The sequence below is a fragment of the Rhinolophus sinicus genome, linkage group LG03 (assembly GCF_036562045.2).
Source record: "Rhinolophus sinicus isolate RSC01 linkage group LG03, ASM3656204v1, whole genome shotgun sequence".
Taxonomy (NCBI): Eukaryota; Metazoa; Chordata; class Mammalia; order Chiroptera; family Rhinolophidae; genus Rhinolophus; species Rhinolophus sinicus.
Genome location: NC_133753.1, coordinates 83,798,910 through 83,822,998, shown reverse-complemented (window position 1 = coordinate 83,822,998; position 24,089 = coordinate 83,798,910). Strand labels below are relative to the sequence as shown.

Here is a 24,089-nt window from a genome sequence, read left to right as displayed (position 1 = left end):
AAAGGAAATAAAAAATCTCCAGAATATAAACTTAAAGACATGCAAATATGTTACTTAAATGACAGAGAATTCAAGATTGTAGTTCTGAAATCAATGAGATACAAAGAACTTAGATAAGCAGTTTAATACACTCAGAAATAAAATCAACAAACAAAATGAATATTTTACTAAAGAGATTGACATTTTAAAAAAGAACTAAATAGAAATTCTGGACCTGAAGAACTCAATAAAAGAGATGAAGAATGAAACAGCAAGTTTAGGAAATAGAGTTGATCAGATGGAGGACAGAATTAGTGATATCAAAGATAAAAATCTGGAAATGATGTAGATGGAAGAACAGACTTAAGACTTAAAAGAAATGAAAGAACTCTATAAGAACCATCTGACCCCATCTGAAAGAGTCATATAAGCATAATAGCTATTCCAAAAGGAGAAGAGAGGGTGAAGGAGAGAGTGTATTCAAAGGAATATTGTCAAAGAGAACTTCCCAAAACTATGGAAAGAACTGGATCCTCAAATTCAAGAAGCAAACAGAACACCTAATTACCTCAATCCTAACAGGGCTTCTCCAAGGCACATTATATTGAAGCTGTCAAAAATTAATGACAAAGAATTGTCAAGGCAGCCAGGTAAAGGAAAACAGTAACCTACAAAGGAAAGACCATTATATTATCATCCTCAGATTTTTCAGCAGAAACTCTACAAGTCAGGAATGGAATGAAATATTCAAACTATTGAAAGAGACAAATTATCAGCCAAGAGTAATATATCCAGCAAATTTATCCTTTATATATGAAGGAGGAATAAAAGCTTTCTAGATATACAGAAGCTGAGGGAAATTTCTACCATAAAGCCTGCATTACAGGAAATACTGAAGGAGGTCATTCTACCTAAAACAAAAATAAATAAATAAGTAAATAAAAGGACACAAAATAATGAGAAAGATTACTAACAGACAGATAGAAGCAGGAAATGGCAAGTCCTACACAAATAGAACACTATCCACTTAAACATAACACGCAGGGTAAACGAGAAAAAAACATTAAAAAAAAAAAGAACATGACAATTTGCACCACAATTCAGAAATGAGCTCACGGCATAAATAGGGATAATTTGTGACAACAAAAACATAAAAGGGGAGGGAATAAAGGTCTGAATTTGCAAAGGGGAATGGAGATGAGATGCATTCTAAAGAAAAAGAACTACTGTATATATGAAACTTTCTTTTACATAAACTTAATGGTAACCACTCAAAAAAAAAAATCCAGAATTGAGACACATAACATAACATAAAGAGAAAAAAACAGGAAAAAATAAAATACCACCAAACTAAAATAACACAGAAACACAAAAGCAGAGAGACAATGGAGATACCGAGCTACCAGAAAACAAAAGATAAAATGGCTATAGGAAATCCTCGTATCAATAATGGACTGAACTCATCAATAAAAAGGCACACAGATTGGATCAGACCACAAAGCCCAAGCATATATGCTTCCTCCAAGAGACACATCTCAGCTACAAGGAAAAATTATAGACTCAAAGTGAAAGGGTGGAAAACACTCCAAGCAAATGACATCTAAAGAAAAGCATACTTAGTCATACTTATATCTGATGAAACAGACTTCTGAATAAAAAAGGTAACAAGAGACAAAGACGAACATTTCTTAATGATACAGAGGACAATACAACAAGAAAATACAAGGCACCAAAATATACAAAGCACCAAAATATACAAAGCAACTATTAACAGAACAAAAGCAAGAAATTGACAAAAAAATATACAAAGCACCAAAATATTCAAAGCAATTATTAACAGAACAAAAGCAAGAAATTGACAAAAACACAATTATCGTAGGGTGCCTAAATATACTATTGACAGATATGGATTGATCATCCTAACAGAAAATCAATAGGAAACATCAGCCTTAAATGATACATTAGACGAAATGGACCTGGTTGACATTTACAGAGACTTTTATCCTAGAACACCAGACTATACATTCTTTTCTACTGCACATACCATGTTTCCCCGAAAATAAGACCTAGCCGGACAATCAGCTCTAATGCATCTTTTGGAGCAAAAATTAATATAAGACTAGGTATATTATTTATAGTATATATTATATTACATTATACTATTATATATCATATTATATTATATTAATTATACTATATACCAGGTCTTATATTAATTTTGCTCCAAAAGATGCCTTAGAGCTGATTGTCCAGCTAGGCCTTATTTTCAGGGAAACATGATAGAACATTCTCAAGGATAGATCATATGTTGGGACACGAAGCCTCAGCAAATTTAAGAACACTGAAATCATACCAAGTGTATCCCCAACCATAGTGTTTTGAAATTGGAGATCAACTGCACAAAGAAAATGGGAAAAATGACAAATATATGGATATTAAGCAACATGCTACTAAAGAACTGGGTCAAAGAAGAAATAAAAGGAAAGATCAAAAGATACATAGAAACAAATGAGAATGAAAATGCATCGTATCATTTAGTATCTGGGTACTACCAAAACAATATTAAGAGAGAAATTATATCATTACAGGCGTATCTCAAGAAAAAAAAATCCCAAGTAAACAATCTAACATTACACAAAGAAGTAGAAAAAGAACAAGAAATGAAGCCCAAAGTCAGCAGAAGAAAGAAAATGAAAATTAGAGTAGAATTAAATGAAATAGAGAACAAAACATAATAGAAAAAATTAATGCAACAAAGAGCTGGTTCTTTGAGAAGGTTAATAAAATTGACAAACCCCTGGCTAGACTCACTCATTAAGGAAAAAAGAGAAAAGACACAAATAAACAAAATCAGAAATGCAAGAGGAGAAGTATCACGGGTACCACAGAAATACAAAGGATCATACAAGGCTACTATGAATAACCTAGAAGAAATGGACAAGTTCTTGGAAATATATAACCTTCCTAGACTGAATCACAAAGAACTGGAGAATCTAAGAAGGCCGATCAACAGTAACTAAATTGCAACAATCATCCAAAAACGTCCTAAAAGCAAATGTCCAGGACCAGATGGCTTTACTAGTAAATTCTACCAAACATTCAAAGATGATTTAATACCTCCTCAAACTCTTCCAAAAAACTGAAAAAGAGGCAATAACTCATTTTATGGGGCCAACATTACCCATACCAAAACCTAGTAAGGATAAAACAAGAAAACTACAGACCAATATCTCTGATGAATACAGATGCAAAAATCCTCAACAAAATACTAGCAAATCGAACACAACAATACATTAAAAAAGATTGTACAACAACACATTTAAAAAGATAATGATCAAGTGGCGTTCATTGCACGGGCACAAGGATGGTTCAACTTATGGAAAGAGCTCAATGTGATACACCACATAAACAAAATAACAAAATAAAGGGCAAAAATCATATCATCATATCAATAGATGCCAAAAAACCATTTGACAAGATACAACATCCGTTTATGATTAAAACACTTAATAAAATGGGTATAGAAGGAGAGTACCTCAACATAATAAAGACCTGATATGACGGTTAAACTCTCAGCTAATATACTTAATGGTGAAAAACTGAAAGGTTTTCCTGTACAATCAGGAACACAACAGGGCTGTATTCAGTCACCACTGTTTTTTTACATAGCATTGGAAGTCCTAGCCAGAGAGCAATCAGGCAAGAGAAAGAAAGAAAAGGCATCCAAATTGGGAATGAAGAAGTCAAATTGCCAATTTTTGCAGATGACATGATTCTTTATATAGAAAACCCTAACGACCTCACCAAAAATCTGTTAGAAACAGTAAACAAATACAGTAAATTTGCAGGATATAAAATCAATATATAATAATCCAAAGAATATCTATATCCTAACAATGTAATTTCAGAAAAAGAAATGAAAAAAAACCAATCCCTTTTGCAATTGTAACAAGAACAAAAAATACCCAGGAATAAACTTAACAAGAATGTGAAGGACTTATACACTGAAAACTATAAGACATTTCTAAAAGAAACTGAAGACACAAAAAAATGGAAGATATTCTGTGTTCATGGATTGGAAGAATCAACATAATTAAAATGGCCATATTACTCAAAGCAATATACAGATTTAATGCAATTCTCATCAAAATCCCAATGACATTTTTTCAAGATATAGAACAAAATATCATCAGATTTGTATGGAATCACAAAAAAACCCCGAATAGCCAAAACAATCCTAAGAAAAAAGAACAGGGCTGGAGGTAACACACTCCCTGACTTCATTTTGTAACACAAAGTGACAATAATTAAAACAGCATGGCATTGGCAGAAATCCAGAGACACAGACTGATGGAATATAATTGAGAATCCCCACATAATCCCACATATATGTGGAAAGATTATGTTCAACAAAGGAGCCAAAAACATAAAATGGAAAAAGAATACCTCCTCAATAAATGGTGCTGGGAAAACTGGAAAGCCACATGCAAAAGAATAAAAATAGACTACTATCCATCACCATTTACCAAAATTAACTCTAAATGCAAGAAAGACCTAAACATAAGACCTGGAACAATAAAGCATAGGTATTAAATTTATGGACCTTGGGTTCAGAGAGGATTTTATGAATTTGACCTCAAAGGCAAGGGAAGTAAAAGCTAAAATAAATGAATGGGACTATATCAAACTAAAAAGCTTCTGCACAGCAAAAGAAACCATCAAACAAAGAGGCAACCAACCAAATTGGATAAGATTATTTGCAAACAACACCTTCGATAAGGGGCTAATATCCAAAACATATAAGGAACTCATACAACAACAACAACAACAACAACAACAACAAAACCAAACAATACAATTTAAAAATGGGCAGAGGACCTGAACAGACACTTCTCCCAAGAAGACATAAAAACAACTATCAGATATATGAAAAAATGCTCAACTTCACTAGCTACTAGGGAAATGCAAATCCAAACCACAATGAGATACCACCTCACACCTGTTAGAATGGCCATTATCAAGACAAGTAATACAAGTGTTGGAGAAAAAGGAACCCTCATACACTGCTGGTGTTAATGTAAATTGGTACAGCCACTATGGAAAACACTATGGAGGTTCCTCAAAACATTAAGACTAGAATTACAGATGACCCAGCAATCCCTTTTCTGTGTATCTACCCAAAAAATCTGAAAACATTTATCCACAAAGATATATGTACCACTATGTTCAGTGCAGTATTATTCCAGGTGGCCAAGACATGGAAAGAACTGAAGTGACCTTCAATAGATGATTGGATAAAGAAGATATAGTACATTTATACAATGGAATATTATTTGGCCATAAGAAAAGATGAAATACTGCCATTTGTGGCAACATGGATGGATCTTGAGATTATGACGCTAAGCGAAATAAGTCAGACAGAAAAAGTTGAGAACCATATGACTTCACTCATACATGGTATATAAAACTGAAAGCAACAAATGAACAAGACAAACAAAGGAACAAAAACTCAGACACAGACAACAGTTTAGTGGTTACCAGACGGTAAGTGGGGTGGTAGGAGAGGGAAAAGGGAATCAAATATATATATATGATGATGGAAAGAGAACTGACTCTGGGTGTTGTAATATAGAGATGATGTATTATAGAAGTGTACACTTGAAACCTATATAATTTTACTAACCAATGTCACCCCAGTAACTTGAATAAATTAAAACAAAATAGGAATAGTTGCACCACCTATTTCATAGGGTCACTCTGAAGTTTAAATACTTTAATATATGTAAAGCATTAGTAACAGGGCCTGGCTCTCAGTAAGTGCTATAGGAAGGCAGACAGTTACAAATATAATTTTTAAATTCTTAGGAAAAGAACAACAAATTAAACCCAACAATATATTCAAGGAATTTTTCAACATTCAATATAGTCAAGGAATTTTTCAAGAACTCAGTAAAATTTGTTATATTCACTAATAAGAACTCTACAAAATAATTCTATAAATAAACTACTTAAATATATGACAAAACAATATTTATGAAAATCCAGCAGGAGAACTCATGCCTATGTCTAGGATGCAGAAAGGTGGAACTACTCTCACTCTATGTTAACAATAAGAGAAGCTGAATAAATTAGAAGGTCATCACTTTTCTCGAACTCAGTAGGGAGCTAAGCTCACAGGGCAACCACATAGTTTTAATTTCCAGGAAGGACAAGACTGCAGGTAGAAATGGAGTTTTGCATTTAATGTTAGGCTCTCTTCCACACAGCTCCCCAAGATGCTCATGAGAAATATCCAGGGCAGGGTAGGGGACCAGAGATAGTTTCCCTCAGTGATACCCATGTGCAGGGTGTACAGGGGAGGGAATTCGCTGCTACTGTGGAAGGAGTAAAATCCCCCCCGACCCCGCTCTCCCACCCAAAATCTTCAGTGATTACAGCAAAAGCCATGTATTACAGGTGAAAGACAAGCAGCAAAACCCTCAGAGCATGGGAACATTATTACAGTTGTCTTTATATAGCTTAGCACTTTTTCCACTGGCTATGGTGAACATGTAAAATTTTTAAGTAATTTTTTATTTTGAAATAATTCTAGACCCACAAGACTTGCAAAAAAGAGTTCCTGTGTAGCCTTCATTTAGCTTCTCTCAGTGATAATATCATATATGTACCATGGCACATTGTCAAAACCAGGAAATTGACATTGGTACAATGCCATTAACTCAGAGTAATAGCTCATTGTGTGGACATTGATCCATTAACCATTGAAAGATGTCTGGCTTCTTTCTAGTTTTGGGCAATTAGAAATAAAAGCTGCTATGAACATTTCTATATATGATTTTTGTGGACATAAATTTTCACTTCTCTGAAATAAGACCCAGGAGTGTAATAGCTGGGCTGTATGGTAAGTACATGTTTAACTTTATAAGAAACTGGCAAACTGTTCTGCAGAGTGGCTAAATCATTTCATATTTCCACTAGCAGTGTATGACAGATTCCGTTTCTCCACATCCTGTCAATGGTTATCATTGAGAGCATGTTCTTACTTAGCCATTCCAATAGATGTGATGTGGTATCTTACTGTAGCTTTAATGAACATGTAAATGTGAAAAGAGAAATTTAATTTTAAAAAGTTTTTAAAATAATAAACTTAATGTGCAAGATTTCTGGGTCCTCCTTTTTGTCAAATATTCTGCTTCAGTAACCCTGAAACTGAGTCCAGGAATCTGAATTTAAATGTTCATACTGTTTATTCAAGTACTTTGCTTCTGGAAATCTATCCTGAAAAAGTAACATACAGTCTTTAAAAATTTAACTCTCCTGTATCCTTTCTCAAAAAATTATTAGAGAATATGCTGTATATCAAAATGAAAGAATAAGTCAAATCAGAGAAAAACAGGATCTAGGAAACAGATGAATCAACATAGGAGAAACTAAAAGAATCCCCAGAAGGACACTGAAGGTAGGTTCAAGGGCCAGTAAAGTCCTATAAAGCAATCAGTTCAGAACCTCTGGGAAAAAATTTTTTTCAGGTCACCTGATATACTTTAATGTATTAATTTATATATCCAAGAGAGTACATAGATGTATTAGTGATAAATACACAGTATACAAACAAACTAAAAATCTAGGCTATAATTCTGATTAGACAAAATATTGAAAAAGAAAGGAACTGTGGTTTTCTTTTGTTTTGCTTTTAGAACTGTGAAGGGTCTCAGATTTTTATCCTACTTGCAAGCTAACTACCTTGCCAGTTTCATACATGTTGGCAGAAGGCACAAAAATGCTGGTTCACGTACAAAAAAAACCTGTATATATTCAGGCACAGCACAAACAGCATAAGCTTCATGTTTGTACAAGTTGTTTTTGCCACCCTCCCCACACCTCCACCCCAACTCCCATGGGGCAACACAGAGGAGAACCAGGTAAATCCTGAACATAGTGGGACTGCATCACAGTTGAAATCCAAGCTTAAGGAAGCCCAATCTATTATAATATGCTGCAAGCAAACCTGCCTGATCTTCACCTCAGAGGGGAAGATATTGTTTTTATTATTGAGTAGGAAACAATACTCTGTTTTAGAGGGAGACACTATATCCTCCAAGGCTGTTTGCTAAACACATATCCCTTAGAATATAGTTCAGAACAAAGGCTGCTAGTGTCTCTGCTCATAGGACATGGAGAAATATGAAAAATTCATACAACTGCCACCCAAAACGGTTAATTTAGAGGGTCACAACCAGTATTAGTTTTTAAAAAATTAAATAGAATTTAAAATGTCTGAGTACAAATAGGTCATTAAAGTACGTATTATTTCCTTACATTTTGCTTTAGGTTCAACCTCTACATTTGGAAGATATATAATAATTTGACAAAGATGATACAGTTTGTTAATGGCACAGCAAGGGCAAGACACAGGTGTCTGCCACCTACACCAATGTTCTTTCTACCACCATACCCTATGGAACCTAAGCATAATGTGTCATATTTTATACATAGACTGTCCATACATTTTATCAATTGTAACAATATCTCTGCTCTCATTAGCTTACAAATGTGGGAACCAATACTCAGAGAAGTTAACTGACTTACCCAATGCTATACAACGAGTAAATGGGAAATTCATGATTTTTAACTTCAAAATTCATTACTCGAGTTATCTACTAAAATCTAATCAAAAGCCATACCCCATAGACAGCAGAAGTGTGACATCATCTGAGCCTATCAAAGGCAGTCCATTAACATGGCTAATACTGGAAAATGACTAATAACTCATCCCAATATATGACTTTATAATAATTTTTATTATTATAATAATTTTTATTATTATAAATAATTATTATTTACTATCAAGTACTAAGAGTTTATCCTGCAGTGAACGCTAAACAGCAAAGGACAAAGTAAACAAACAAAATCTCTTCTATTAATATTTTTAAGCCAACAGTAAAAAATTAGAATTCCTGATACTGCATTGTTCAATTCATGAGCAAAGAAACTTTACCACAAAATAGAAATCCTTCTGGAGTTTTAGTTGGGCACAGTTAGTGACCATGAAGACAATATTATACCAGAATTCCACATCCTCCATGTCCTGAACCTAGTAGCTAATTCAATAAATATGTCGACTTCAATTAGGATAGATTAAAATTTGATTTAAAAAAACTTACTGATCACACATGTACTACGAGTTCAACAATGTACTGAATTCCAAGAGAATAGTAACATAAAAACTTATGATCCCTTATGCTCAAGAAGTTTTTGATTTAGGGAAGATGACATGTAAGCAATCAAGTAATATCACAGACAGATTTAAAGTCACAACAGAAATAAGATGAGGGAAATTTAAAAATATGACACATTTAGGAAACTCTAAGTAGTGGGGGATGGTTGGGGATGGTCTTTACCAAGATCAGAGAGAGAGAAATGGTTCTAAAAATGAAAAAATAAAGAAAGGGCAGGCTAAAACTACAGTGGAGTCCTAAATTCCACACTTAGAAGGCTTGGATGATAGTCCATAGACAATAGAAAGCAACTGAAGATTTTTATTTACCTATTATTTCACTTTTGCTCTTAACAGGTACTTCCTCTCTGTGTATTTAAAAAATTATTCCCCTTGTTGCTCTCAGTGTATTTAAGATACCATTTCATTACCGGTATTACTATTGAGAAGTTAGTCTTTCTGATATTCCTTTGTAAATATGTTTTTTCCTAATGGTTGTTTTTAAGAGTTTTTCTTCCAATGTTCAGCAATTTCTTCTATGCTGTCATACTTAGAACCATATGATTTCACTCATATGTGGGATATAACACTGATAACAAAGGAACAATACAAACAAAGAAATAAAAACTCATAGACACAGACAACAGTTTAGTGGTTACCAGATGGTAAGGGGGGCGGGGGAATGGTAGAAGAGGGTAAAGGGGGTCAAATATATGGTGATGGAAGGAGAACTGACTCTGGGTAGTAAACACACAATGCAATATAGAGTTAATGTATTATAGAATTGTACACTTGAAACCTATATAATTTTACTAACCAGTGTCACCCCCATATATTTAATAAAAAATGAAATTTTAAAATTGCATTTTCAGTAGTATAAAATATATAAAATTTAGTAATACTTTTCAAGAAAATGTGCAAAATCTGTAAAATACAAACTGAAAATCATTGTTCATGAAATTAGGGAAGACCTAAATAAATGGAGATGTATGCTACGTTAAACAAAAAAATAAAGAATATTGTTGTTAAAGAATTAAGTATCCTACTAATGGTAAGCTCCCAAGTTACTTCTCCAATAAAAATTCTGATTTGGCAAAAAAAAAAAAAAAAAAAAAAAGAAAAGAAAGGTACAGCCACTTTGGAAGACAGATTGGACATTTCTTACAAAACTAAACATATTCCTTATAGACAATCCAGCAATTGCAGTCCTTGGTAGTTACTCAAATGAGCTGAAAAACTCATGTCCATGCAAAAACCTGCATATAGATGTTTATAGCAGCTTTACTCATAATTGCTAAAATCTGGAAACAACCAAGATGTCATTCAGTAGATGAAGGGAAAAATAAACTGTGGTACATCCCAAAAATGGAATATTGAACACTAAAAAGAAATGACCTATGAAGTGATCCAAAGATATGGAGGTACTGTAAATGCATATTCCTAAGTCAAAGAAACCAATGAAAAGACTATGTACTGCATCATTCCAACTTATATGACATTTTGGAAAAGGCAAAACTACGGAGACAAGAACAAGATTAATAGTAGGCAGGTACTGGGGGGAGAAAGGAATAAATGTGAAGTCGGACAATCAAGTTCGCGAACTTGTTGCAACTACGTTGCTAACCTTTTTTTGATATCTGAGGGATTATTCATTATGAATTTATACCAACTGGACAAACTGTTAACCAAGTTTACTATTTGGAAGTGCTGAAAAGGCTGCGTGAAAAAGTCAGACGACCTGAACTTTTCTCCAACAATTCATGGCTCTTGCATCACAACAATGCACCACCAGCTCACACAGAACCATCTGTGAGGGAGTTTTTAGACAGTAAACAAATCACTGTATTGGAACACCCTCCCTTTTCACCTGATCTGGCCCCCAATGACTTCTTTCTTCACTGGAAGGAAATATTGAAAGGAACATATTTGGACGACATTCTGGACATCAAGGGTATTACAATGACTGCTCTGATGGCCATTCCAGAAAAAGAGTTCCAAAATTGCTTTGAAGGATGGACTAGGCACCAACATCGGTGCATAGCTTCCCAAGGGGAGTACTTCGAAGGTGACCATAGTGATATTCAGCAATGAGGTATGTAGCACTTTTTTAGGACTTTGCAAACCTGTCAGACCTCAATTATATAAAATTTCTTATAAAATCTAATGTGTGCATATTCATGGCTAATCTAAATTTATTTTAAAAACATTAGATGTCCAAAATTTTGTTCTTTGAGAAACCAATTTAATATACGTGAATAAAATTTATTTTAAATAAAAAGATAAGCTTTATTTATTTATTTTTCAGTAACTCTCAGGGTATAGAGCAGCATCAGCATAAATTCAACCTCTCATCCTATATGCACTGCTGTGTTTTACTTGTTATTAGAGAACATTGCAAAAATTATAAAATTAGTAAAACACTGTCATTCTAACAAATTTAGCCAGTATAATCCCATGCTACTTCATAAATAATGCATAAATAATCACCAAAAATCCAATTTTATGCTCTACCATCAAAAAATAATTTAGAAAGAACTTTCTGGATATTAGAATAAACAGACATTATTATTCAAATAGCACAAAATTATTTAAAAAGTATTTCCTCGTGTGATAATTGTGTATTTTCCATAATCATCAGCTGGATGATATGTACTATATGACCATTAACATAAAAATTTCCCAAACATATCTCTAGGGCTGTTTCCTTTAGGGATTTCAGTATAACACAGTCAAATAAAATATGATTTTTTAGGTTTCATCCTATTCAAGTTTTCCTTCATTAAGCAATATTAATAACTGTACTATTTATGATAAAATACTAGAAATATTTTTGATAAACCGAATCCTCTTACAGAAAGTGATTCTTTTTAAAAAGTCTTCCTAAAGTTCATTTATATACCAACTAAATGTTAAGTCAGTTAGTAAACAAAAGAAATGATACTTGTAAGTGGATTGTGAACGAAGAGTATTAGTACTCACAAAGGACAGGAACAGCTGATTGATCGATCAGAGAGCTTGGTAATAACCTTATTATTCATAATTTATATGGCAACTTGAAGATATAGAGCGCAATAATAAAAGCACTAAATAAATAACAAAATCCCTAAGAGGTAAGAAAATTTTAAAAAATTATTTAGAATAAAGCTAATGTATTATAAATGGCCTAATTTTCATAATAAAGTTAAGGTTTCCCATGAGGAAATACGGCACAAAATAACTAAAATATTCATAGCCAGTGTTACGCAAAACAGACATTTTAAGAAGAACTAAAATGAACACAGGGGCCTTACAAAGATTATATTGATGAGAGAGTTTTAAAAAATTAATTCTTCCTCCCATCCTAAGTCTACAAAAACTTAAAGTTGGCTTAGCTAATGGATGAAGTGATGAAGGATTAGAAGACAACAGAAAACAATCTTAGGTTTTGCAGAAAAAGATGAGCAACTAGAAAAAATTTTAACATAGTATATTTATCAGGAGTAAAAATGTAGTTTTGTTTATATATTACTTTAAATTATATGGTCCTCAGTTTACAGAGATTTCTATTTCATGGGGTTTGGGTTTTCCTTTGAACTTCCAGGTTTCTTTTGGTCTACATTTTGCCTTCTAATTTTAATAACCTCTTAAAAATGTGCATCTATTTCTCTCTATAAATAGCAGCTGCCATTTAATTCAATTTAACATAAATACACAGCCTAAAAATAGCCCTATCATATAGAGTTATGAGATTGGTCCCCTAAAGCTGATAACAAATTAGCACACAATAATGGAAGTTGCCTTTAAAACAATGTTACTTTCAATTTGCCAGTACATATTAAAAAAATACTACACTTAATTTTACTCATACAAGAGTAAATTCCTTGGGGAATTAATCAATAATCGCAGCAATCTACAAGTCTTTTCTTTCCCATTTTTGTTCTGGTCTATCAATTTGAGAGAAAAGAAGACAAAGTGCATTAAACAATAACAAAGTTATTATAAGCCTACCACTGACTGAGAATTTCAAAATGAAGCTAAATACATTTTGTAGGAAAATCTGATTTCAACCAAATCTCACACTTTTCAGATAGATTAAAAGTATTTTCCATATCAAAATGCCAACATTTACTCAATTTTGCTTGATGCATCTGGTTCAGTGAGTTACACTGCCAATGCCATAATGTTCTTCTGTAATGTGCAGCAAAAACTGAATTCAAGACAACAAAGTAGTATACAATTCTCTAGATAGCACATCTTTTTTTCCTGCATATCAACAATGACAGATTTCCCATGGATTTTTTTTTTTTTTTTTAATTTTAACCTGTTAATAAGAATGTAAGCATCTTGAGGGCAGTGACCACTACTAGGTCACAAGCAGTATGCTAGGAACTGGGGCAAAGACAAAAATGGAGAATGGAAAGTCATAAGCATCTTAAGGAAAAAAAATATATAATTAGAATCAAAATAATGTCCTTTTTTATGATGATTGGATCTATATTACAATGAAACAGAACTCCTTGTCATGAAATGTACACTTGTTTCAAATTCTAGTAGAATACATTTTTTTCTTTCTTTTTGGTAATAAATTACATTTTAAGCAGTATTTCAATTCCAAAACATATTTGCATGCCTTTCAAGGAATGTCAGTTCTGTGGGTTACTAATATTACAAGTCACTTAAAAAATTACTGTAATAAATATTGATGGGCAGAAAACGCTCATGATCTAATTTTTTTCCTTTTAGTGTGGCCACTTTTTACCAACTACAAAAGCTAACAATACATTATAAAATCAGACACTGAATGAACATGTACCAAAAGTTATTAACAGACTATCACTCAAAATTCAGAAAATATGTTGTTTTCATGTACACACGTACACGAGATAAAATAATACCATAGCAGAAGGGTGCTGTATCTGTGTTTAAAGAAGGGGTTGTTGGCAAACACCACAGCTCACTTCTGCTGAAATGTACACAACTGATATATGCAGCACAGAAAGCTGGCACCAAGGGCTTACAACCTTAATTTGCCTGCAAGAAGGAACAGAGATTTACCTTCAGAGCACGTTCTTGATTGTTTTCAGCAGTCAGATGTCTCGTGTTGTTTGCTGAAGTCTGGTTCTGCTCTTTCAAATGATGAAGCTCCTGCTCCAGCCGTTTGCACTGCCACAGGGGAAGAATCCCATTAAGTAAAGGAGTTCTAGCATTTTTTTCAGCAAGCCCCATGAATTAATGTAAATAATACCACTGTATTCTCTAAAAGACAAGGTATCTTTTGCAACAAGAATAGTTAAGTTAAAAGTAATGTTGAATATAAACAAAATAAGTTTATAGTACTCTGGTTAGTCAGTTGCAATTTTCAGTTTGTCTTTTATTCATCTAAATATTACCATATAAATTAGAAAATTCTATTTTTAAAAAGAATTAAGATCAAACTATATTTAAAATTATTTTCTTCATTAATCAAATGGTTTTCATTGTATACCTGTTGGCTGACTATAAGCATTCTTCTAACAATCACATTGGATTCTAAAAACACTAAAACGTATTCTATTTTGAATTTCTGTTAACTTTTTAAAGATTAAAATTACCATAAGAAGATATATTAAGATATTTTTCAGATTTTTAGAAGTATCTAAAGAAACAATTGCATAGGGAAAAAGGTAACAACCACAGAGTGCTTTAAGACTTGGAAACAACTAAGGAAACAAGTGTTCTGAATTTCTATTTTGACTAAACCTTATTTTTAAGTAAAACGAATGATAAGAAACATATGATATGACATTCTGACCTACTGGGAATATGAGACTATAAGTAAAAAGAAATTATAAGTAAAATCATGAATGGGCTAATAGAAGTTATCTATGTTAAAAAAAATCACTGAAATATCATGCCATTTGCATAGAACATCTTAATATGAATACATCAAACATTTTACGCAGGATATAAACTGATAATGCTGCATATCAGGACCATCGGAGCATACATGGGGGACTGGCTAAAAGAATGAAGTACTAATGCCATCTTTCAGGAAAAAGTTAAAAATCACTCCTTAATTATCTATTTTTAAATTAGGATATTTAAGTAGCAACTAATAAATAAGGAAGAATATCAATTCAAGAGCTAGACCAAGTTACTTCTAGGTTATCAGACAAATGGCTAGTTGTCATAATGAATTAAAAATCATTATTATGCTATAATCAAGATGCAGTCATATTCAATTTGGCATTTCTTCCCACTCTGATACTGATTCTGTCTCTGACCTCTGTAATATTCTGCAGTCTGTATCATTATGTCCCAATCTTAATATACAAATCCCTTGCAAAAAAGAATATCAGACACTTGATATTGACTTAAATTATATAATGATGTTTATATACAAATACAAAATTGGGTATAAATGCTTAAGTGTATATAATACAATTATGAAACCAAAACACATTTATAAATTAAATAATAATCACAAAATCAAAACTTTTAAAATTAATATTAACTAAAAGTAGATAAAGTCTTGCTGAAACTAAGTTCTGCAAATAAAATATATAGCAGCAAGTGCTTTCACATTGCTATGTCTACTCTACCATATTATGTGCCTTTATTCACCTATCACATTTTTAAAAATTACACGAGTGAAACCTTTGTGATGTGACATCATTTGGGTTTTATTTGGAGGTGGCACATGATTTACACATTAAACTTTGTATTGATTCCTTTTTAGCTTGTAACAATTAGAATATTTGGTCACAAGGCAATCCAAATGCCAATGTGTTTAATGAAGAAACAAATCACGACACGTGAAAATAAGACATAGCAGTAAGCATTACAATCTAGCAGATTTTATAAGCTGAAAGAGGAGAAAGACGAAGAACACATGAGAAAAGGAATGAAGGTAGAAAGATCATAGGAAGCATCTGGTGAAAGTGAGAAAGATGGTCACCAATTGTCTGACCACCTATTTTTTGTATTTCCTGTACATTAGAAATGACCCAAGGAGACAGACTTCTTTCCTATCTACAAGATGCACAAAAAGGAATTCACTCACTCTCGCTCAAGAAATAAATGTTTATTTTCATTTCTTCATGAGGTTTAAATTTAACTTGACCTAGGAATCAAAACTGTGGTGAGCCAACGCTTTCAACTGAATAAAAACACATATAAATGCTCTTCTCAAATACACTTTTGGATTTCTATTTAACTATATTTAAGATTTCTTTAAATTGATTCAATCCTAGGTTGTTTCTTCAGTTCATGTTCTTTAGTTCTTTCTGAAAGCATGGAGAGGGTACTCCCAGGCCAATTTTCAAACGAAATACTGTAACCAGAGAGATAAGTAGAGCTTAAGAACAGGAAAGCTATTTTTGCACACTGAGGGCATTTATCCACATTACATACCCAGGCTCAGTTTCCATGGCCATGCAGTATAGGAGATAGCAGATAAGGCCCAGGGACCACTCAAAGCGGCAAGTGTCCCAAAGGGCTACACTTTCAGGTGTTTAACGATACTCCCTACAATAATGAATGAAAAGAAACAAGACAAATGCTAGAGAAGACGTATGTCCCTAAATCAAGTAATATATGGTTTTAGACAGTTTCATTTTGAACTGACACAATTAAAATAACACAGTATCTTCCCTGTTCATATTCTGCCAAATATTAATGTTTTTAAGAGTTCTAATACATGAATTTGACCTAGTGGTTTTCTTTTGTCTTTTATACTTTAAAAAATTTTAATACTCAAATTGAATTTTAAGCGCTTGTTATCTGTATATTGTCAGAATCTTTGAGAATTAGGATTCTCACCACAAAAGATAAAATCAAAAGATTAAAACATCCTTTAATTCAGAATTTAAAGTATCAGTATGAAGATACAGAGCCTTATCTTTAAAAAAAAAAAGTGTGTATGTATTTTCTAGTTCTGCCAATTGGAAATCCAGTAGCAATGAATACTCCTAGCACCTAGACTGGAGGTTCCAAGTACCATTTCTGACTAAAAATAAAGGACTCTGTGGATATATGGCTGACTCCAGATCTCAGACAAGAAAGGTAATATAACCCAGGAACATCTGTCCTTGGCAGAAGCTTCATATTAACTATCAAAACAGAGGAGCTATCAAAGAAACTCAGAAAGACTCAGAAGCCAACTTGAAAAGCTTCCCACTAGCTAAAGATAAGACAATTTCAACATCAATAAGGATAGTAACTGCAATATATTGAGACACATAGAATATGTTCAAATTATTGAGTTTATAATTATAATTAAAAATGTAAACACCTAATTGTCATTGTTGGGGAATATAATAAGCCAAGAATTTATCCATCCTTTCTTATATCAACTTTAACAACAGGTAATCAAACAATAGATAAGATGATGCCTATAGATGTATTCAAGCTTAAAAAAGGGAATGTTAGAACATCACAATTTTGAAACCATTAATATACTAAGAGATCTAGACACTGAGATCCGCTAAAACCATAGTTCATTCACAGCCCAACATGTGTTGCCAGATGAAACAACATAAAACCACTTGTAAGGCAGTCTTGCTAATAAAAACAAATCTAAATCTGATTAAACCACTAGGTTCAATTGCCATATTTACAGGAGAAGAGAAGGACTTATTCAGTGACACTACAGAGATGCAAAGAATAAACTGGGAAACTCTTAAAGAAAATTTATTAAGACTTATTAAAATATAAATTCCGAGAGAAAAAATAGAAGGGGAATGAATCTATAAAGTGTTAAGAATCAATTTGGTGGTGAGCACACAACGTGATATATTGCAGGTGATGTATTATAGAATTCTACGCTTGAAACCTATGTAATTTTACTAATCATTGTCACCCCAAAACATTTAATTTAAAAAATACTGAATGTCAACTGCAATTGAAAAATAAATAAAACTGATCATAAAGCTAAAAATAAGAGTCAATACAATCATTTGCACTGTGTTTCTTATTTAGATACAGATTCAAAACAAAGAGGAAAAGGTTATGACGTTTAAGCTTATTTAAATTTGCAAACCAATTAGATGTTTCACATTGTTAAAGAATTATTGTTCATGTTTTTCGGGTGATAATGGTATTGTGTTTCTGTTTTAAACAATAGTCCGTATCTTTTAAAAATATGCAAAAGTTACATGTCAAAAAGATATTTTGTCTGTTATTTCCCTGAAAATAATATGAGAAGGAGTAAGTGAGTGGGGAAATATAGATTTAAAAGATGGATAGTTGTTGCAAGGTGAACAAATCATAGGTTCATAACTCTATGCTTTTTAAACTCATTGATAGAAAAGATTAAATTTGCCTCTTTAAACAAACAAAACTAATTCTACAACGTATAAAAACATATAAAACACATATAACACATAAACATATATTAACATATAAAACAAAAAATCGATAGCAAATTTTTATAAAATGAACTGACCCATATTTACTACAAAATCTGTTTTCACCAGTAATTTCCTCTTACTTGTGAATTCTGAAAAATTTCATCAAGCTGACAATACATTATGATTCTGTTTTACTTTATGTTTACTTTCTGAAAAATAACATGCTTTAATTTTTTAACAAAAAGTTCTCTAATATTGTCTAAGTTTTTAACAGCTGCTGTTTCTCCTCCTCTACAATTCTCTTTCAGTCACAAATCATTTTGATTGTATTACAATCAAACATCTTCCCACTTGGATGCTATACAACTCTTTCCTTTGCAGACAAAAAATAATACCAGATTCCTCCAGTCAAAACAGAAACTAAACTTTGGTGTCACTGTGAATTATGTACTTGGAACTGCAGATGTTTGGAATCACTTAGGATTATATAATAAGTTTTTATTTTTCTTCATTTAGAAAATTTTTTAAAAAATCACTTCATTTTAGATTTAAAAATAATAACTAGAATGCTTTTCTCACATTACAATAAACTGGAATAAAGCGTTTTCAAGTGCAAAAAGGTAACTTATTTCTTCAAAGCCCTGGCAAAATATGAACAACTTGGTTTAAAGGAATATTTATACAATTCAGAGAGGTTTAAAAATACTAAAGATTAAAGAAGAAAAACAATGATCATGTGAATGAGTCTCTAAAACCACATCTGATGCAGCTGGTGTGTGTGTGTGTGTGTGTGTAAAACATAACTTATTCAGTAAATACTCACTGAGCATCCATCCACTGGGCAATACACCAGCACCCACCAGGCAACATGCCAGGCAATGACATGTTTCTATATATTTACATGTATATATTTTAATTGTATAGAAACATTTAAAAAACACCATACGAAAGTAATCACTAGAGGTTTAATAACAGATACAGTATTTTATACTCATTTAAGCTATTATATTATTTAAAAAGATAAATTTAAAGAAACATTTGAAACCACAAAGTAAAAGCATTAGTAAACATGACAATTATTTAAAAAGGTATCAGCATGTATACAGGTATTTATTTAGTATGCTATTAAAGTACCATTTTTGTAATGCTATTTAAGATTATTATGTTAGCTGTATTCATCAGAAGCTATTCATTTAAAAAACTGTGGTTTGCATCTCTATTTCAGAATAAAGGTTAACACACATATTATTAATGATAGTCAATCAACTCTTAGTGAGAAATTAGTATGTGCCAGGCCCTGTTCTAAGCATTTTACCTGTATTAATTCAGTAAATACACGGTCCCTATGAGCTACCCATTATTATCCCATCTTACAGAGAAGGAAGCAGAAAATAATAAATAACTTCTTCAAAGTCATGCAACTATAAGTAGGATTCAAATACAAAAAGTGTAATTTAGTTTATCAACAAAATACATAGTATACACAAATATGTACAACAGCAAAAGGAATGGAAACAACTACAGAAAAAGTTAATGATAATGACATTTTAAAATATGAACTTTGAGCAACTAGTGATAATTTTTTTAGTACATAGAGCTGGTATTAGGAAATAGTCAACATAGATTAAAATGAAACATTGACTAGCTAGTATATAGAATTACCTTTTAACTCAGTTCATTCATACCCAACAAAATATATGCTACATTAATGGAAACTACCTAGGCAATTATTTCTCACCTTTTAATTGCACATTCTAGAGTTCATACAGTATTCAAAATCATAATGTTCTTTTTTAGGAATGCAAAACAAAAAATAACCATTCTTTTATTACCATTGGAAGTGTTTTCTTTTAAATGGTCTTACAAAGGCTACATATGTCTGTGTACACATATACACATACACATTTATATACCCATATTAGTATATTAACATATATATATTTATGTATGCATATACAACAATATACTGTGTGTAAAATTTCAGGTCATCATATGAAAATGCCAAATACATCTATTTCTCCTTTGTATAAACTGTTACGGATAGCTATCTTGTGCATGTTTATTAAATAAATGATTGTAAACTTCATTTGAAGAAATATTTTTTCTGTATTATTTTCCTTATAAAATTAAAGGCATATGCTACTAAATAATGTATCATAATTTGTTTGTTTTCCTGTTAATGAAGTGACACTTGAGTTGTTTTCAGTACTTGGATATTATGAATGCTCTATAAACATTCCACTAAAAGTCTTACAGCATACACGTTTCTGTTTTCCTTGGATAAATACCTAGAAATGGAATTCCTAGGTCACAAAGTAGATATTATTCTAGTAGATATAGTATAGAAACTGCCAAGCAGTTTTCAGAACTGGTTGTACCATTTTACACTCCCATTAGTTTTGGTTACACCATTTTACACTTCTGTTAGCTTTTTTTTTCTCTGCATTTTCTTTTTTATTGACTACTTAGCTATCTTTACAATAGAAATAAACAATAAGTAGCAAATATATAACAATATAAATACCAGTGTCTCTATAGAATCTAATTCACACAGTTTACAGGACTATTGATGATCAGTTTGTGTATGATTTAGGTTCTAAGTTTTTGTTATTTTTTTATTCATTTCAGGTGAACAAAACAATGTAATAGTTAGAAATTTACACCCCTCACAAAGTGATAACCCCTGTCCCCCAATCTACTACCCCTCTGACATTGTATATAGCTGTTACAATTCCATTGACTCTATTCCCTATGCTGTACTCCACATCCTGTGACTATATATATTAAATTATAGTTGACATTCAGTATTATTCAGCTTCAGCTTCAGGTGTACAGTGCAGTGGTCAGGCATCTACACTGTCCATGAAGTGGTCTCCATTAGTTTTGGTTGTGCCATTTTACACTCCCATTAGAGTTTGGGTTGTACCATTTTACACTATTAGAGTTTTGGTTGCTGCACTTTCTTACCAATATGTGCTACTGTCAGTAGTTTTAATTTCAGAAACCACAGTGCATGGCTACTAAACTGAATAATGCAGAAAACATTTCCATTATTGTAGAATGTCTTATTGAACAGCACTGCATTTGAGCTTAGTCCTTATGCTAAGGAAGAAGCAAATGAACGCTGAAGGTGCTCAGCAAGGCCTGTCCACTCCAGCCTTTCATTTGACTTAGCGCTGTGGCCATGCTCCTGCACCACATGCATGTAAACCAAGGGCGTGACAGCACGACTCCTGGACAAGGACTAAAGGCGAATCTACAGAGCTAACTGGTGTCCCCACTCCACCCTTTCCAAACATAGGCATACGGTTCCTCTTATTTAATATTATCTTCTGCAAATTGTAGCTGCTTCAAATACCTAGACTTAAATTTTTTCTTTACTGCAGCAAAACCAGGGTTCTGCCTGGATTCGACCTTCCTGAGTCAGCAAGAGCGCCTCGGGGCATGATGCCAGGGGAATCACTGTGCCACCTCTTTGCATTCCTGTGCACCTGCTGTTCATGCATTCACCCCACCCCTCCATTTTATAATTGGTTTTTGAGGGATGGTATGATTGGTAATAATTACTCTGCCATGGCTAGAAGCCTGTATTGTTTTTCAAGGCACCAAAAGCAATTTTTCTTGTTCAGGAAAAGGTTCCTGCAGTACAGAAACTGACTGACTGGAGTGGTAAGTTTTCATTTGTTTCAAAGTGAATACCCAATGAAAACTTTTTTCCTTCTAATTTCCAATTTCCTGTAACTTTCAATATATCTTTTTCCTACCGTGTTTCCTCAAAGATAAGACCTAGCCGGACCATAGGCTCAATGAGTCTTTTGGAACAAAAATTAATATAAGACCCGGTCTCATATTATATTATGTTATATAAGAACGAGTCTTATATTATAGCAAAATAAGACCCGGTCTTATATTAATTTTTGCTCCAAAATACGCTTTAGAGCCCATGGTCCGGCTAGGTCTTATTTTCGGGGAAACATGGTAGTATTTGTAAAGTTGGTGATTTTCCAGAACAGTTAACAGGAAACAAAATTCAGTACACAAATTCCTAAACATTTCCTTAGCAGTGAAATTTCCCCCCAAAGTTTATAATATGTAAATGATAATAATTACTAAATTATGTAAATTTAAAGTAAATTGGTAATAGTCTTTATTTACTTAGCATCTAATAACTTGAGACTGCCAACCTACCAAATGTGGTTACTGAGTAACAAAGTACGAAATCACCTCTTCTGGATTTTAATTAGAACATGTTTAGAAATGATTCCTAACATGTGAGCTGGTAGAAACACAAGGATCTAAAAGAGATTTAAAAATTCAATATATTCCCGACGTCTCCCCCCTTTTAGCCCTTTAAATGCAACTAACACTTCCCTGAACACAAAAGCCAGTCAAAACTAACATAACACTTTTCTGCTCAACCTATCCCTTTCTGACGTCTTTTCTCTAGCATCCTAATTCTCTGGCTATGTATTCTAACTAGCCATAAGCACCTTGTTCTGGGGTGGGGCGAGGGTTAAAATAAGGGAAGGGTAGGATGATAAATCCAAGAAAGTAATCTAAATAGGTCGCCAAAAATTGGAGGGCCAAAAATAAAAGCCACATAGCCCCTTGATTTTGGTAGTATTTGCTGTACTGGGAAGAGGCACCCCTTCTATCATAACCACTGTTTCTCAGGATCTCAATGGCTGGGGTAGCCATTAGGTCTAACAAGAAAAAATGGCAATCTGAATACCAAGGCTATTATACCTCACATCTATTGTAAGACTTATCAATTATATTACTAATTGTTAATTATATGGATTCATAATTATACTTAATACTTTCAAGCTGAGTTAAAAATACATAGGGTGCCAAAAAAACTGTATACACATTTTAAGAAAGGAAAAAAACTATATTAAAATTGTAATACTGATAGCAAAAGATGAATACAAGTCATGTGTATACATTTTTTTGGCTCCCCCGGTATGTCAGTATAAAATTTAACAATACTTGGTGGTAGTTTCCAGATGTTTAAGATGGTCACCTAAAATCTTAAGTAGATTTGAGATTACAATTCTAATAGTTTAATTAAAAGTTATGATCATTACCTTTCTCTTCAATTTCAATAACAACAATTCTAAAACTGTTCTGTATTTTTGTTTTGATATGAATTTATCAGAAAACTACTGCATTTCTGTAGTTTAATGTGAGTAACCAAAAAGTAAAATGTATAAGAATATTTTATAACTGAAATAATTAAAATAACGATAATTATAAAATTACCACATGAAAAAAGTCGGATCTAGCTTATTCAATTTATAAAATCCCTTCAGTGTTGCAAAGGCATTTATTTCTAAGATGATGACTTTCCTTGTCTGGTAATGCCACTACTAGGATGTGGTATTTTGATCCTTTTTGTATGGTTATAACCTTGCAATGCTGAACCCTGTAGTTAGCGAATGGTCAGGAAAACAAACTTCAATAAATAATACCATGGTAATGAGTTGGTTCTTAAGTAAACTTCAATGGATTTTGTCAAAATCCATAAACAAACAACAGTATAACCTAAATGTTAAGTTGGCAGTTATTGCATAAAAGGATAGAGA

At 32.5% G+C, this 24,089-nt stretch overlaps 1 protein-coding gene across 15 annotated transcripts in view; it reads right to left on the bottom strand.

The window, feature by feature from the left end:
- MIPOL1 (mirror-image polydactyly 1) overlaps nt 1-24,089 on the bottom strand; it is a 251,042-nt gene that overhangs the window by 122,052 nt on the left and 104,901 nt on the right. For 14 of the 15 annotated variants that reach the window (XM_019749153.2, XM_074328162.1, XM_074328165.1 and 11 more), the window contains one exon: nt 14,231-14,338. The exons of the other annotated variant lie outside the window; for it this stretch is intronic. In XM_019749153.2, coding sequence (XP_019604712.2) covers nt 14,231-14,338 — 108 coding nt within the window. The remainder of the gene's footprint in view (nt 1-14,230; nt 14,339-24,089) is intronic. 15 annotated transcript variants of the gene reach the window in all.